Source organism: Elgaria multicarinata, chromosome 2 (assembly GCF_023053635.1).
Source record: "Elgaria multicarinata webbii isolate HBS135686 ecotype San Diego chromosome 2, rElgMul1.1.pri, whole genome shotgun sequence".
NCBI classification, from domain to species: Eukaryota; Metazoa; Chordata; class Lepidosauria; order Squamata; family Anguidae; genus Elgaria; species Elgaria multicarinata.
This window is the reverse complement of record NC_086172.1, coordinates 71,548,350-71,566,710: the sequence shown is the minus strand read 5'-3', so window position 1 is coordinate 71,566,710 and position 18,361 is coordinate 71,548,350. Positions and strand designations below refer to the sequence as shown.

The 18,361-nt window shown below is 44.0% G+C and overlaps 1 protein-coding gene across 1 annotated transcript in view; it reads right to left on the bottom strand.

Annotated features, from left to right (window-relative positions):
- Positions 1-18,361, bottom strand: part of CNTNAP5 (contactin associated protein family member 5) — a 417,358-nt gene that overhangs the window by 174,819 nt on the left and 224,178 nt on the right. Inside the window, exons 9-10 of the mRNA XM_063116699.1 lie at positions 18,208-18,357; positions 11,565-11,736 (exon numbers count right to left, since the gene is read on the bottom strand). Coding sequence (XP_062972769.1) covers positions 11,565-11,736; positions 18,208-18,357 — 322 coding nt within the window. The remainder of the gene's footprint in view (positions 1-11,564; positions 11,737-18,207; positions 18,358-18,361) is intronic.

The following is an 18,361-nucleotide window of genomic DNA, read 5'->3' as shown; positions in this document are numbered from 1 at the left end:
TGAGTGGTTATGTGAACAGGGGTGATCTCCAAGGATCAGATATTAAGCACAGTTAAAAATAAGGGAAGGCTGCAAAGAAGTATCCTGTTTGACAACTTTTTTCTAGCTCACTGCAGGTTAATTATTTCAGGGCAAAGTCAATATTAAATATTCGCTTCTCCAGTCTCAGCAAGGGAATTTGATTTCACTATAAAACAAATAAAGTTGAAACACATGGGGCATAATTAGAGAGAAAATTCTCTCACTTCCGTGGCCAGTTTTATTTAAAGAAAAGAAATTAATAATCTGAGCTGTATTCCACAAATGAAATGTTGGAGAAGAGCTGGCATGTGCAAAAACAACCCTCTGCTTTCATTTCCCCCTCTTCCTTCCTTCCTTTATTTATTTATTTTAGCCAGCAATAGCATCTAATTTCCCTGTGGTCTATTTTCTGTAATACAACACATGCAAGCAATACAACATTTGAGCGGGGAAAAGGAGAAAAAAAAATCCAGTTAAGTTGGAAATTAAATTTCAAAGCAGAAAGCAAGGCAGGCAGGCAGGCAGCACGGAGATCCAGGCCCGCAGCAAGCAAAACCATAGATTAAAAGTCAGCTCTGATTAGCAGTCGCCGTATTCAAATTAAGCCAATTCTTTTAAAATATGTTTGGGAAGTGGCTGTAATGGAAGAAGTGGAGGAACGATTGACAGCAGGAGCCGAAATATAATGATGGGTGGACTTACTGTTAGTTGGGGAAGTCAGTTAATGAGTAGAATCAGAGATAGTTGGGGAGCCAGAAGACATTACGATAAAGAGAGACAGTTGGTAAGATGACAGAGAGAAATAGTTGAGTTGCACTGTACATAGGGCTACCTTTGTGCCTAGTCCAGAAACTTCAACTAGTTCAAAATATGGCAGCCAGGTTGGTCACCAGTACACCTAGGGGGGACCATATTGCACCAATTTTAAAATTACTTCACTGGCTGCCAATTAGTTTCCAGGTGAAGTATAAAGTGTTAGTTATTACCTTTAAAGCCCTACATGGTTTGAGTCCAGGTGACCCACGGGATCGCCTTTTCCCATACAATCCGCCCCACACACTCACGTCCTCTGGGAAGAATATACTTCAGCTACCAAAGACTAGATTAACAACTGTTACCCAGAGGACCTTCTCTTCTGCTGCTCCCAGACTGTGGAATGGCCTGCCGGAGGAGACTCGTCAACTTAACAGTCTTTCTGAATTTAAAAAAGCTTTAAAGACTGATCTCTTCCGGTAGGCATACCCAGACAAATATTAAGATGTCTGGCTGTTATTTTAATAACATATTAGTTTTATATGTTTTTAATCAGTTTTATGTATTTTATAGTATTTTTGTATTTGATGTTGTTCTACACCTCGATTCAGAGGGAGTGGCGGGTAAGAAATACATTTTTATTATTATTATTATTATTATTATTATTATTATTGTTGTTGTTGTTGTTGACTTATAAATAGGGATGCTGTGAGCACCCGACTGCGTCAAAAGATTAACAAACTCCCCCCCCCCCCCCCGGGATCCCGTCGGGTGCATTTGGCACAAGCAGAGACCCATGTCTGAGTGCTTGCGAGGCCCTTAGAAGCAGTCGGCAGCTGCCTACCCTCACTGCTGAAATTGCACACATCCCCCCTGTGTCTATGACAAGAGCGCTCATGCCTTTACGCTTGCATAAATGGGGACTTTATGGCTGTCATTGATGCAGTGGGGAGCAGCACACAATTTGGGCAGTGAGGGTGGACGGCTGCCAAACGTTCTCTGGGCCAAGCCTCCAAAGGAGTTCACGCCACCTGACAAGCAGAAGGCAGGGCAGTGGGGATTACGGAGCAAGCGTCCACCAAATCAGATGCAGGTGAGTGCACCCACCCCTAGAAGTGGGAGCAGTCAGGGTTAGTTGGTTAGAAGACATGGAGAGGAATTAAGTGAGATCAGAGATATCAAGTAAGTTTATAGAAGCTTATGTATTATTATTTTCTGGATGTGTTTATGTTCAACAAATAAATTAATTAAATAAATAAATAAAGGTCTAATGTTTTAACTACCTGTGTTCTGGTCTGCGTGGACTGAAAGACTGGCATATATCAGCCCAAGTACTGGATTTGATATACACTGTTAAATACATAAAACAGAGTCCTACTGCTCTCTGTAAATCAGTAGGTGGTGGCAGCAGGTGGACCAGCTGAGTGATTTTTCCAGGGTCTTCAAGAAGCCAAGGCATTGGAAGGTCCCCCAAGAAATGTGTGAGGCTTTCCTGAAGTCATGCCTTTCTATGAAGACATGAGAGGAGAGTACATACAGTAAGGTGTGCTGCTTATTCTCACATGCTTTGACTGCTAAGTTCTCCCTGAAACTGGGGATCAGATGGATATAATCAGGGTTAGACAAAACAGATTTATCAAGGCATGTTATGCACCTAATGAATGTATAAAGTTAGGGGATTATCAGCATGTCTTGCCTTTAAAATCCCAGTCGTCACATCCTAATTTCGCATATTATAAGTTTTAGACCTTCTCTCTTGCACAGCTATCTCGGTTTGAATGTGAAGGTAAGCACCAGCTGTGCGTGAGGTCAAAAGGAGGCCAAAATCAAGCCAGTGTCACATTTAGAAAGGCACATGGGATTCCATTGCCATGCTTCTTCAACCTACACTGGTGCCTCCATCAATTGGTATGCCAGGTGGGGATAACTGCAGGAGATCTGAAGTCTGTGCTGTATGCATGGCCAATATAATTTTTAATGGGGGTGTCCTGCAACATTAACACACTTCATTTCAGTTCTCCCAAACTTCAGATTTAGCACCTAACTACTACAGTGGAAGAAACACTCATGTAGATGTGCCCTCAGCATATGAGGAGATCATACTCCAGTGGCACTGTTTAGTTGCAACATTTGAACTTAACAGCTTTCTCTTCAATTGTGTCAATTAGGGCTTTGCTAGACCTACCTTAAAATCCGGTGGTGAGGAGGGGCCAGCCCGTGCTAGAAGTAGCGCAGGCTGTCACTCCTTTCCACACGTCAGACGCGATGGGGTAAAGGAAAGCCCCGCCGCATGCTCCATTTTGTTTGAGCCTTAAAGGGCTGGGTACGCAGGAGCACACCAGCAGCAAAGGTAGGGTGTTTTTTTTAAATTAAAAAAAGGTTCCCTGCCCCCCCGCCCCTGATTTCCCCACCCTGGCCACGATTCCCCCCGCGATTTCCAGTTTCTGCCCCCCCCCACGATCTCTGATTCCCCCCATCCCCCATGGCTCCGATTCCCCCCTATCTCCCCACCCTGCCCTGATGGCCACAGCTCTCCTGTGGAGCGCTGCGCACCGTCCGCCACTTTTCCCAGGTACTCGCTAGTAACTACAGTAGCCGGGGAAAGTGGCAGACCAGTCTATATGCCCTCGGTCTCGGGCTCAGCCCGAGACCGTGGGAAATACCAGGCCACAAGCGGTGACGGTTACCCCGGGGCCAGGGAGGTTTGACCCCTGCCTGAGCCTGGGATCCCCTGTGCATTATCTGGACACACAGGGACGAGCCTGGGCCTCGCTCCGGTCTAACCCCTCGTCTAGCAAAGGCCTTAGTTGCAGTCTAAGAGAAGCCGTGATGATATTGCATGGGGAAGTAATGCAGAAGAAGAATGCAACATGTTTAATACTGTGTCGTGCTTCCTATCTTTCCCAGCCAGAACCAGGTCAGGACAACTGATTTCAGTGTATGAAGTAACGTCACCTTGGGAAATGTAACTGAGCCACTCCCCTGGTGTATGCTATTGAGAGTTAGTTGAGATTACCACCAAAAAGAAGCAGGATGAAGATTTTTTTTTCTCATTCTTCCCCTTCTGAAAATACCCCTTCCCCATTTGTATCCCATATACAGAACTTTGCCTTATCTCCAGCATGTCAAGGCTTAATATTCAACAGGTGGAGTTTGGTGATGTCAGGTGCTGGTGGTGTCATGGCTTGTTGATTTCACAGGCTTGTAAATTCTTGAAAGATAAAAATCGGCTATGTGGGAGAATGGCCCAGTAGTAAAGGGGCAGAGTCTAGTGGCAAAGAGGTGGAGCTAGAGATGTGCAAAGATCCAGAAAAGGGGGAAATATGGAAAACATCAATGGGTTCCACCCTGACTTGTTCCAGATTAACATGATAATAATTTGGAATGGACAATGAAATGTTGTAATGTATCTTGAGCTGCTGAGAGAAGAATTTGAGGCTCACAGGGTGGGAATGGGAGGGAGGTTTCAGGGTGGGAGAGAGGAAAAAGGACACATTTTCCTCCTTTCCCACCCTCCTGAAACCTCCACTTACTGAGCTATATAGTCCCAAATATCTTATGTTTGGAGCCTACTGTTGACTCTGAACCTGAGAACTCTATTACTATATGGAAAGGAAGTTGTTTTGGAGAGTGGAAAACGATATCCCTGGTTACAATCTCAGGCAGACATTAAGAACGACAGAAGATGAGAGGGAAAGGCAAGGATAGGAAGAAATGAATGGGGGAAATGAAATTATATGTGGGTTTTTTACAGCTGTGAATGTGCATGCACTTGAACTCAGATTTATGGAATTAGTTTATAAGGTTACTTAAGTTTTTAATGCTACAGGAGAAGATGGACTATATTTCATCAGCCATGTTAAAACACGAAACATCCGTCACTTTTTTCCCTATCTGCAGCCTTTGATCTTTGGATTTGATATCAATGATGGTAAACTAATAGGAAAGTACTGCAAGTTCCTGAGCCATCCTACCATTTTGTCCTTGTATGTTTTCATTTATTTGCCATTAATTGATTCCACCTAGATTTCCGCAGAGACCATGATGATAGTGTCCATCACCCAGTAATCTACCAAGGGCGTTGCTAGACCTACCGGGTGTTCCGTCGTTGAGGAGCGGTGAAAGCGGCTTTTCCCGTTCAGCCGTGACGCCTCATGCTCCACACCTGCCTTCGATTTGTGGCGGAAGTTTGCGCCGGTTGTGCTGCTGCCGCCGCGAGAACGGTTGCGCAGCCACACCGGCCTGATTGCCGCGGCTTTTTTTTTCGCTCGCTGCACGGTTTGCGCACGTCCGAAAGACCGCAAACTTGCGCAGCCGTCAGCGATGCCGCCGCCGGCCCTGGCGGCGGCAGCGGCGGCAGTGCCAGTGCCAGCTGAAGTGCTGCTGGTGCTGTTGAGGGTCAACATTGATGCGCTCACTTCCTGATGGGGGTCGTGGCGGGTGTCATATGACCCGAGGTCAATCGTCTGCATGGCCACTCTGTGCCTACATCTCCCATCATGCCTCTGAGGTGTCGGCGGCGATGATCGCCTCTGTGCCCTGTGCCCCATCCCAAGGAGCCAACCCACATCTGGCCGTAGCCATGGCAGCAGCCCACAAACAGCTCTGCCCTCTACCAGCCTGGTACCCACACTAACAGGCAGCGTACAGCACCGCCATTATGCGGCCACGGTAGCTGCCCACCGCAAGGAGTCACCAGCCACTTTTCCGGTCCTCCGGTCCTGCGCAAACTGTCACTGGGGAAATAAAAAAAAAAAGCCGCTCCGCCGCGCTGCCCCAGCTGGCGGACTGCGCGCAAATGGCGGAGGTGGCTTGACCGAAGCCGCTGACCACTCCCCCTTAGCACGCCTTTTCCTGACCAGTGCCGACCGCAGTGACCTCACATCCTCCCACACGTACTCCGAATTACCGCGGGACAGCAGGAAAAGGCGCCCTAAAACTCACTTTTTTAAAGTCGGGAGAAAGAGGCTTCACCGCGGGATAACGGCGGATCCTCGTGAACGTCATCTGGAAGCCTCGACGTGACTGCGGAAGGTAACGCGCGCTAGAGCCTCGTCTAGTAACGCCCCAAGTCTCTCTGAAACCTTCTGAAATTGCTTTTGTAAACTTTGTGCCTATCCATAGATCCTCTGCTGCTTAAAATATCTGCTACATGTTCATCAAAGTCATCCATGTGCTGGCAAGAACTTCACTATCCTTATTGTGGTTTCTGGTAGGAAACGAAGAGATAAAATTTGTCTCCACTGAAAAGGCTGGAGCACCTATTCATCTGTTTTATCAGGAAAACAGCAATAGTACCAAGATTTGCTGCAGAAGAATTTCAAAACTTTTACAAGGTATTTTTAGGAGGTTTTTAGTGGTAAACAATCAGAATGCTTTCCAAAGAGGTGGAAGTGACACACATGAATTTCAGAACAAATGTGATGCTGAAGTACAGAATGACTGATTCTAGGGGTGAGTTCTCTCATTACACTAAATATGTGGTGAGTGCCTCTAGGTGTATTCATGTGGAAGCTTCCTGCACACTTCTGGTTCAATGCTTTAATGGAAAACTGGAAGTACAGACAACAGGTACACCATTGCGGTATGACTTTTGTTTCTTTTCCTAGTGCAGACTTCAGCATCTGTGTTCACTTTTACAAGCAGCCAGAAAAGGTGAATAGCCCAAGGCATTCTTCTTGGAGGTGAATAGAAACGCTTGCAGCCTTTACAAATTCTGATACAAACTGACCTGATCTGGACTAATGTGGGATCAGAATGAAACTATATATCAAATTAAACACTTCTGTGAAGGTGGTATGATACAGCTCAGCTTTAAAAACATATCAACATATTTTTTATAGATAAAATACACTGAGAGAGCAATACTATGGCCCCTAGACATTGCCTGGGTGGTCATACAATAGTGGAGTGTTGGGACCCTCCTCCCTCAGCCATGCAGAAAAACTACACCGGCTGCCTCTAACATCAGAAAATTGGCTTCAGAAAGGGCAAACAGGGCATTCCAGTGGGCGATGAAGAGACTGAAAAGCCCAGTATATGCATGATTCTGAGCCTCTTCCACCCTCCTTCCCTCCCCTTCCGAAGTGCCATCACTGGACAGGCACAAAAGCCCATGTAGCAAAAACTGCAATGATCAGAGGCCAGGGAGGTGAAGATCACCTCCGCTGCTCCTCCTACTCTGCCAGCTTCAGTCCAGCAAGGCACTGGATACACAGAAGCTTCTGAGATTGGAGGCTTCCATCTCACAAGGGTGTAACCCATAGGATCTTGGGTTGTTGTTGTTGTTGTTGTTGTTGATTAATATGGAAACCAGACAAAATTGAATGATAGGTGAACAAATGTATATGTAAAATGGACTGATCTGTTTATCCCCAGAGGCGAAGTAAACATAACTCAGCATCAGAGGACCAGAATAAGTCAGTGAGGGTTAGATGGTAATATATCCTGAACTCAAAACAGTGTTTAACAACTAAGGCCTAATCTACACCAAGCAGGATATAGCAGTATGAAAGCGGCATATGGTATGTGTCAATGGGCCCCAACAGTTGTCAGTGCACTTCAATACCGCTGTGAAGCAGTAGTGTGGCGCCTGCCTTTTATATACCACTTTCATAGTGCAATATCCTGTTTGGTGTAGATTAGGCCTAAGTTTCAGTAGGGATTTTTGTTGTTAGTGGAGGAGTAGATACAAGGTGAGAGACGCTGAGCTCCTTCAACAACTATCTGAGGAATTTGTCTCATGCCACATTTTTACCATGCACACACTAATTAAAATATAAAGTACAACAGAGACAAACACATATGTGTGTTTAACCAAAAGGGTTTGTGGGCTTCTGTTATGTCGGTAGGTGATCAGCCGGGATATATTATCATCCTGCATTTGGTTTTTATCCCCACCCCACCCCTGAAATCTCTGAGAAAGCTCATAAAAATGCCAGGTTTTCTTAGCCGAGTTTTCTCATTGCTTGTTTTGTTGTTTATTCATTCAGTCGCTTCCGACTCTTCGTGACTTCATGGACCAGCCCACGCCAGAGCTTTCTGTCGGCTGTCGCCACCCCCAGCTTCCCCAAGGTCAAGTCTGTCACCTCCAGAATATCATCCATCCATCTTGCCCTTGGTCGGCCCCTCTTCCTTTTCCCTCCACTTTCCCTAGCATCAGCCTCTTCTCCAGGGTATCCTGTCTTCTCATTATATGGCCAAAGTACTTCAGTTTTGCCTTTAATACCATTCCCTCAAGTGAGCAGTCTGGCTTTATTTCCTGGAGTATGGACTGGTTTGATCTTCTTGCAGTCCACGGCACTCTCAGAATTTTCCTCCAACACCACAGTTCTAAAGCATCTATCTTCCTTCGCTCAGCTTTCCTTATGGTCCAGCTCTCGCAGCCATAGGTTACTACGGGGAATACCATTGCTTTAACTATGCGGACCTTTGTTGTCAGTGTGGTGTCTCTGCTCTTAACTATTTTATCAAGATTTGTCATTGCTCTCCTCCCAAGAAGTAAACGTCTTCTGATTTCCTGGCTGCAGTCAGCGTCTGCAGTAATCTTTGCGCCCAGAAATACAAAGTCTGTCACTGCCTCCACGTTTTCTCCCTCTATTTGCCAGTTATCAATCAAGCTGGTTGCCATAATCTTGGTTTTTTTGAGGTTTAACTGCAACCCAGCTTTTGCACTTTCTTCTTTCACCTTCGTCATAAGGCTCCTCCGCTCCTCCTCACTTTCAGCCATCAATGTGGTGTCATCTGCATATCTGAGATTGTTAATGTTTCTTCCTGTGATTTTAACTCCAGCCTTGGATTTGTCAAGCCCAGCATGTCGCATGATGTGTTCTGCATACAAGTTGAATGGGTAAGGTGAGAGTATACAACCCTGCTGTACTCCTTTCCCAATCTTAAACCAGTCCATTGTTCCGTGGTCTGTTCTTACCGTTGCTACTTGTTCGTTATACAGATTCCTCAGGAGGCAGACAAGATGACTTGGTATCCCCATACCACCAAGAACTTGCCACAGTTTGTTATGATCCACACAGTCAAAGGCTTTAGAATAGTAAAAAAAACAGAAATAGATGTTTTTCTGGAACTCCCTGGCTTTCTCCATTATCCAGCGGATATTGGCAATTTGGTCTCTAGTTCCTCTGCCTTTTCTAAACCCAGCTTGTACATCTGGCAATTCTCGCTCCATGAATTGCTGGAGTCTACCTTGCAGGATCTTGAGCATTACCTTGCTGGCATGTGAAATAAGTGCCACTGTCCGATAGTTTGAACATTCTTTAGTGTTTCCCTTTTTTGGTATGGGGATATAAGTTGATTTTTTCCAGTCTGATGGCCATTCTTGTGTTTTCCAATTTTGCTGGCATATGGCATGCATCACCTTGACAGCATCATCTTGCAATATTTTAAACAGTTCAGCTGGGATACCGTCGTCTCCTGCTGTCTTGTTATTAGCAATGCTTCTTAAGGCCCATTCAACCTCACTCTTCAGGATGTCTGGCTCTAACTCACTGACCACACAGTCTGAGTAATCCCTGATATTATTATCCTTCCTATACAGATCTTCCGTATATTCTTGCCACCTTTTCTTGATCTCTTCTGTTTCTGTTAGGTCCTTGCCATCTTTGTTTTTGATCATACCCATTTTTGCCTGGAATTTACCTCTGATGTTTCTAATTTTCTGGAAGAGGGCTCTTGTCCTTGCTATTCTATTGTCTTCTTCCTCTTCTGCACATTGCTTGTTTAAAAATAATTCCTTATCTCTTCTGGCTAGGTTAATTGAATTAATACCCTAGTTTAGATCTTTAATGAAGTAGTGTCCTGGTTTATTCTAATTATTTCCCTTTTTCTTCTTTCTGGTATATGGGGATAATCACTTTACAGAAGCAACATTTCATTACCCAGCTCTGAAAACTCTCCTCAACTCTCCTACTCCACCCCTGCATCCATCCCCAAACAATTGGGAATTTAGATTTCAAACTAAAAACAGAAAAGGTCAATTTTAAAATTTCAGTATATATTTTATGAGATGATTTCAAGGCAAAGATTCACCTCCAATTTACACCCACTCACCCCAAAAAACCTTTAAAACCTGTAATATAGATGCTTCTCAGAAATGGTGCAAATTGGTAAGTAAATGTTTGTGAGCTAAAAATTACTAGCTCACAAACATTTACTACTCCACCATGCCACACTTGGCTATCTTTCAGAGCAATCCTATGGCCCCTAGGCAGTTTTGGAGGGTCCATAGGTTGCTGCAGGACTTCCCCTCCAAGGGTGTAGACAGAGTTACAACCTCAGGGGAGGAGATTCAACTGTAAATCTCTCTCCCTAGGGCCCTCCCAGATGCTATGGAAAGCCTTGCAGCAGCTCCCTCTCCTGAAGTCTGACCTCATGAAGGGGTAGAAGAAGGAGGAGGAGAAGTATGCTGGTGCCCGGGGTGGAGATAGGCCATGGATCTGCTGAGTCCAACAGCCTCTTGGCTCCTGTCCTTGACCCCAGAAGGGGTGGAGGGTTAGATGGGACCAAAGGCCTTCTCCTCCATTATGGATTTTTATGTTAGAAATGCTCAGAGGCCCATCTAACATATAAAGCCATTTCAGTTGACTGGGAAGTAAACATAGCTTTTATCATTCCTTCTGCCCTGCTGGCAAGTAAGGGTGTGTGGGAAATTAATTTCTGTTTGCAAATCATGGAGACATGTCCGGTTCACAATCCCAAATGCAAGCAAAAGCACTTTCCCTCCTGATTTTGTGATCATGTTCGGAAATACTTATCCCCCTCCCCTTCACTTTTAAAGCAAATTTAAATGCTCACTTAAAAAAAAGGGTTTTCATTCTTCAGTCAATGGTGGGAAAGCATGCACTTTTGGAAAATGTGCACAAAAATGTGCACGTTCCCCATTTGAATGAGCTGAAAAACAGGTCAAAACCAAAACAGGAGTGAGCTGAAATGAGCTTTGAAGAGATTTTCAGAGAGCTCAAAAATCACCAGTTTTCCTCTCCCTACTGGCAAGAGCCCAGCATGGCATTGGACATTCAGAGGGCTCTGCCATCTATCCTGTATTTGTGTGACCTAAAAGAAAATAAGAACTGGGGCCAGATCTACACCAGGCAGGATATAACACTTCTAAATTGGTTTGAAAATGGTATCTGGAGTGTGTCCTGGGCCCAAACAGTTGCCAATACTGCTATAACCCATGATAAAGCAGTAGTGTAGATCCTGCCAAGTTTCGTAAAGCTTCTATTTGGGTTAGTCACTTGAAGACAGTCCTCCCCCAACACCAGTAATGAGCAGAATGGTGGGGAGAATGATCACCTGGAGCAATGAACGATGGTGATCCGGATTCCTGCTCTGTGGATATGGAGCCACAGAGCTACAATATGCAACCATAAATAATCCATTTAAACATAAGTGCTTTAAGGAGATGGCATGTTTTGATGACTCAAACAACATCTCCCCCTCCCACCTTTAAAACTTTAAAGCTATCAAATACAAAACTTTAAAGCTATTCAAATACAAATTTGAAGATTGGGCATCAAATACATCCTTGCAAAAATCTGCACTTGGACTAAATTTGCATACTCCATCTCCCACAAACTGAGATGCAGAGAAAGGGAGTTTCTTGATCAATTTACTGTTTCCTGGATCTTCACCATGGTACTTCTTATTAGCCACTCTATTATATCTAATATCAGTAATGTTGCTGGGTTAGAATTTTCAGTTATAACGAACTGTAGTTATAAGCCACTTGGGTGAAAGAAAACAAAACACAAGAAAAGGAGAGAGAGAATAATTACCTGTCTTTGATGCCACAGAGATCAATGTGCAAATCACTAAAATTCCCCAGGGAACCTTGCTGAACTAAAACGAGGTCCTTGGGCTGGTTATCAATAAAGATGAGTCTCATGCAGCCTTGGAAAGCCGTAATGGGATTTAAACATTTCGAATCGGTAAAATTGTCAGGGCACCCTGTGGGGCGAAGAGGGGAGAAAACCATGAGATGTAGAATACTTAAATGATAATTTATTTCCTTAGGAATTCAACAATGGAAGGTCTAATTATTCCTAGTGTTTTCATTGCCTGCTTGATATGAACATTTGAATTACAAATTCTCTCTCTCTCTCTCTCTCTCTCTCTCTCTCTCTCTCTCTCTCTCTCTCTCTCTCTCTATATATATATATATATATACACACACACACACACTCATACACATGCAGAAAGAGAAAAAGTAAACAGGCAAAAATAGTGTTTAAATGCAGATGCTTGGACAAGTTTCATGTTTTTGTGTGTCCCTTACTAAAAATAAGAAGTGCAATCCAAGCCCAGTAAAAGGCTTGCCACTGTTTTTAGTTGAATGTTTGTGGATTAGACCTGCAGGACACAACGCATCACAAACATCTACACAAACCCCATTCAGGATGTGCCAGTCTATTTGTTCATCTAGTAATGTGTTCTCCAGCTTTCTGGAACCTGGTGACCTACAGGGATTTTGGACTACAGCTTCCAGCATTCATAACCATTGGCCATGCTGGCTGGGGATGGTGGGAATTGGTCCAAAACATCTGGAGGGCACCAGATTAGGGAAGGCTAATCTACTTTGACTTCCTATAATCACAGACAGACAAGGGTCTTTCCTTGATACTTTCAGTTGGAGATGCCATTGACTGAACTTCAGACCTTCTACATGTACTGAGCTATAGACCCATCCATTGAAATAAAAAACAATTAAACAAGAAACATACCCTGCCATAGCAACTGTCCTTGATCCTTTGAGGAGACTACACCCCACCCTAAGACATATAGCAAAAATGGTATATGTCTTAGGATGTTATCCATACCATCTTCATCAGTTACTCACATGGGATCCATACAGTCCTACTCATGGTCTTAAGCAGAGCAGACACATTCATAGTGACATTACAGTTTAGGAATACACATAAAACTACAAAAGAAAGCCTTATCCTGTTGTCCACTCTTCTACAAAAATGGACAAATGGACAAATCAACAAAAATAGTTCTCTGCATCAATGAAATATGCAGCAAGCGGGAAATGGAAGGGGTGATGGGGAGAAATGCATGTTTTGGGGAGTTTTGAGTGGGGAGTACAATACAAGAACAAGTAGCAGACAGAAGTGTCCATTAAATCACTGTTCATAAATAGATGATACGATGACCTGTCAAAACAGAATGCTAGAATAAGAAGAATCTAAACTACAGCAGCCTTTGCCTCAAATATACTAAAATGCCCAGTTGTACCTAACTCTAAAACTAGAGACAACTAGCTAAACCGATAGCAGCTGTTTATGGTGGCCCACCAGAGACAGCAATACTACAAACGAGAAGGATCTTGGAATTGTTGTAGATTGCAAGCTGAATATGAGCCAACAGTGTGATATGGCTGCAAGAAAGGCAAATGCTATTTTGGGCTGCATTAATAGAAGTATAGCTTCCAAATCACGTGAGGTACTGGTTCCTCTCTATTCAGCCCTGGTTAGGCCTCATCTAGTTGCGTCCAGTTCTGGGCTCCACAATTCAAGAAGGACGCAGACAAGCTGGAGCGTGTTCAGAGGAGGGCAACCAGGATGATCAGGGGTCTGGAAACAAAGCCCTATGAAGAGAGACTGAAAGAACTGGGCATGTTTAGCCTGGAGAAGAGAAGATTGAGGGGAGACATGATAGCACTCTTCAAATACTTGAAAGGTCACACAGAGGAGGGCCAGGATCTCTTCTCGATCCTCCCAGAATGCAGGACACGGAATAATGGACTCAAGTTAAAGGAAGCCAGATTCCAGCTGGACATCAGGAAAAACTTCCTGACTGTTAGAGCAGTGCAACAATGGAATCAGTTACCTAGGGAGGTTGTGGGCTCTCCCACACTAGAGGCCTTCAACAGGCAGCTGGACAAGCATCTGTCGGGGATGCTTTAGGGTGGATTCCTGCATTGAGCAGGGGGTTGGACTCGATGGCCTTGTAGGCCCCTTCCAACTCTGCTATTCTATGATTCTATGACTATAACCTTCCTGTTTTTGCTGGGTGTTGGGACTGCAAAAACAGGGGGTTTGTCCTAATATGTGCCTGGTTCACTGGATTGTATCAGCCCACTCGAGTATCAATTAAAGAACACTTCAGCACTTCAACAAACATGCTGAAACAGGAACAAAAATAAGGAATCTGTATGCCTGGCTATGCCAAGGAATGACTGATAACTAGTACAATTAGTTAATAATAGTAGTGAAGCAACAGCTGGCAGGTGTTCATGCACTGGCTTCCTGCCACCTGCTGATAAGGTATGACCTAGAAACCCTATGTCACCTTTTTCCAATATGGTGCTTGAATTGCACTGAGCTTTATGCCAGCTTGCTGGGAGTTATGTCAGCAGCTGGGCTAAAACTACTGTTATGCTTAGGGACAATCGTAGAGGGAAAATGAAAATGTCATCCAATAGCACTGAACACCCTGGATATAATCAAAGAGCACAGAATAAACTCTCTGAAATATCAGGGGTGCAAAGATCAAACCAAAATGAAGTCTTTAATACCACCACATCCTGAAAGAAGGTGCTAACAGAAACACCATCATGTATACAGGCACTCAGCACAGCCAAACTGTGTTAAATTGAGACAAATGTCCTCCTAACCTTCCTAGTGTAGTACCAAAAGATGGGATCAAGACATATTGTTAGAATGACGTTTAAAAGCAAACATTCATGCAGAGCAAAATTTCAGTGATCTACATTATACACCTATGAGAAATGCTTTTTTTACTTGTTGGAAACCCCAATTCTAAGATCCCAAATATTCCACTCAAACCAACAAAAATGCCTACACACCATTCCCCCCTTGCTGCCTGTGTTTGTTTCTAGAGGAAAATAAGATTTAAGTTTGCAAGAACTTTATGTGGCTTAAACAGAATCAGAATACAGAAAGCCTATGTAGTGTGTGTGTGTGTGTGTGTGTGTGTGTGTGTGTGTGTATGTGTATGTGTGTGTGTGTGTTTTCATATGGGTGCTTAAGGGCTCAGTTGTATGCATGTTTTGACAGAAATAAGTCCTACAACTCCCAGCGTCCCACAGCCATTCATATAGGATGTATTTCTGTCTCAACTCACATAGGATTGTGCCCTAAATAGTCGCCCCCTTTCCTTGATTTAATCCTAGGAGCTTTGAATAACCCTGTTAAGCTTCTAACTTGATTTATTTCTAAAGAGCTTTTAATTAAAATGAGAAACCAAGCATTCATAGTTATAAAGAAAACTTTGAAAATGCCAAGCCTTAGTGTTCAAAACTTAGCAAAGAACTTAGATTGCATATCCATTTTGAAGTGCGTACACTGAAAAGTATTTCATGTTTAAATGAAGATAGGGTTGTTGTGTTTCTGAGTTGATCATATTTATGGGACAGCTAGAGAACTAATCCATGGTACCACCTTTCTTCCCCATATAGGGGATCAGTATTGTCAAAGGTAAGGGTCCCAGGAACTTAAAGCTCCATCCGATGAGTGTTTTATTGCATGCTCTTTACTTGGCACTCACAAGACGGGGAGAGGGAATTGCCATGGCATGGCCCCAATCCAGACCTTCACCCCATAGCTGCTATTTGCTTCCTGGAATAAAGCTGTCATGGGTGCCAAGAGTTATATTTCCTGTCCCCACACTCCACTTCCCTGATTGGGCCTCCCCCACAGCTGCCATTTAGCAAATGTAAAATAAGCACAGAATTCCTCATTATGTACGTAATGCAACATATGGCTTGGTACAAAAATAAAGTGGGACTCTAATGTTTTTAAAAATGTATCCTTGAGGAAGGATTGCCTCAAAATGGAAGTGCTGATCTGCTTAGAATTCATGTGCAGGAGGAAAACACACGGCAGAAAAAGGAGAGGTATTTTTTTTCTCTTCTCCTTTTCTTTTGGGTGTGTGTGTGTGTGTGTGTCCTCTTCCCCCTACAGAACACAAGTGCTATGGAATGTGGTGGGTGAGAGACTCTGGGAAGGCCAACATTATTGGGGAGGCTTGTGGCACAACCCAAGAGTGACTGATGGCTCCTTGGATTGGCTGTTTCAGCCCCTGCCCCAATCTCTGGCAAAGATATGGGATCTCTTCTATCAGAAGACACCCTCTCCTACCTTGCTAAACACCCTCCCCATTTTCCACCTTCAGCATTTTATTATTTTATCTTTTATTACATTTTTATACTGCCCATCAGCTGAAGTTGTCTGGGCAGTGCACAACCAAAAAACATAAAGTACAAGTATAAATTTAAACATTAGAAGTTAAAAAGGCAATATAAAACCAGCTAAGTTAAAATTCAGGGGAAGCTTGTGTGAAAAGGTATATTTTCAAGAAAATTTAAAAGATGTTATGTTTTCTGCCTCCCGAACTGCACAAGGGAGGGTTTTCTAGAGGGTGGGTGCTGCGACAGAGAAGGCTTGCCACCAAGGTTCTTCATGGCGGCACTCCTTTCATTTCGGAATGGCCAGCAGAGCCTCCTCTGAGGATTGTAGTTGTCATCTGGGTGTATATAAAGGAAGGCGGTCCGCTAGGAATGCTGGTCCCAAGTTATTTAGGGCTTTGTAGAACAACATAAACTTGTATGGGGCTTGGTAGCTAACAGGCAGCCAGTGCAGTTCTTTTAACACAGATTTTATATGAGCAGCTCTAGGTGTCCCTGTGAGCACCCTGTGTTCTGTGTTCTGCACTAGCCACAGCTTCTGAACCACACACATGGGTAACCCCACACAGAGTGCATTACAGTGGTAAGGCTATCTCTATCAAGAAGTGGGCATAGTTGGCGTACCAATCGAAGTTGGTAATGGGCACTCCGGGACACCGAGGTCACCTGAGCCTCCAGTGACAAAGATGGATCCAGGAGCACCCCAAACTATGGACCTGCTCCATCAGAGGGAGTACAACCTCTTCCAGAACAGGTACCCACCCCAATTCCCGGACCTGGGAACCACCAACCCACAAGGTCTCTGCCTTATCAGGAATCAGCTTCAGTTTGTTGGCCCTCATCCAAGCCATAACTGTTCAGAATGTGCATGGCCTCTCCCGATTCAGATGTTAGAGAGAAATAGAGCTGAGTGTCATCAGCATACTGGTGTCACCTTGCCCCAAATCTCCTAATGACCACTCCCAATGGCTGCATATAGATATTAAATAACATTGGGGAAAGGATGGTGCTCTGTGGTATCCCACAGTTCAACTGCCATGGAGCAGAAGTACATTCCCCCAATGCTATTTTCTGGAACTGACCCCACAAGTATGAGCTGATCCACTGTAAATCAGTGCATCCAATCCCCAACTCATGGAGGTGTTCCAGGAGGATAGCGTGGTCAATGGTATCAAAAGCTGCTGATAGATCAAAGAGTAGTAACAGGGCCACACTCCCCTTGTCCCTCTCCCGAAGAAGATCATCCATCAGGGCGACCAAGGCTGATTCCATCCCAAAACCAGGCCTGAAACCAGACTGGAATGGATCCAGAATAATCAGTTTCATCCAAGAGAGCCTGCAGATGAGACACCAGCACTCTCTCAAGCACCTTACTAAAAATGGGGTATTGACAACTGGACGATAGTTGCTATAGATCAGGGCTGGCACTATCATTAGACAAGGTGAGGTGGCTGCAGATGCTGGAAGGGGCAGCAATGTGTTTAAGGACAGAGTTGTGTGTACCAGGAGGTTTGCCCTGCATCTCCTAACTCCTAACTTGGCCTACAGATCTGAGGTGCACTGAAGGACATCATGTCAAAGTCAGATACTTCTGGAGATGGAATGCAGTGAGAGCATTAACCTATCATTTGCCTCAAGCAGCAAAATGTCTTTGGCTTGGTATAGATAGGTGGATGGACTCAATGAAGAGCAGTACATCATCTCTTCTGCTCTTCCTCCTTCACACACAATACTCACTCAGTGAAGAAAGGCAGAGTGAATATTGTTTAAAGAAATTATGGGGCGCAATCTAGAGAAGTTTAGCTATGATTAATTCTCACTGAAAGCAATGAAACCTAGGCACAACTCTTTAGTTTTCTACCATTGACTTCATCTGGATCTCAATGGGTCAAGGTGTCATCCACAATATAATTATTCTCATCTTCCCTCAACTTTCCCAACACCTCATTCATTTCATCCTCAACAGGCTGAATACAAAACTGACACAGTGTGTGTGTGTGTGTGTGTGTGTGTGTGTGTGTGTGTGTGTATGTATAGGGGATATTTTGTTTTGTTTTTTTCCATATATTGCAACTGTTTATTTCCTTATATATTTTGACAGCTAAAACCCCAAAGCATTTTGCTTCTCAGTCTGTCAGGAGGCAATGCAATAAAATTGTTTACCAACAGAACACATTAAAACAAAAGTGTAATAGTTTTTTAAAATGCGGCAACAACACAGTCCGATTCCTTGTGTTCAGCCATTGTTAATGCAATGCAAACCAACTTACCTCCAAAATAGTAGCTGTGCCCTGAATAAATCTGCGAAACAGTGGTTGCATGAACAGCAGATGCTACATCATTATCTAGAGTTAGGGTGATGCGATGTCTTCTAGCATTGATGTTAACTGAGTGCCATAGGCCATCATATAGATTGCTGCCTGG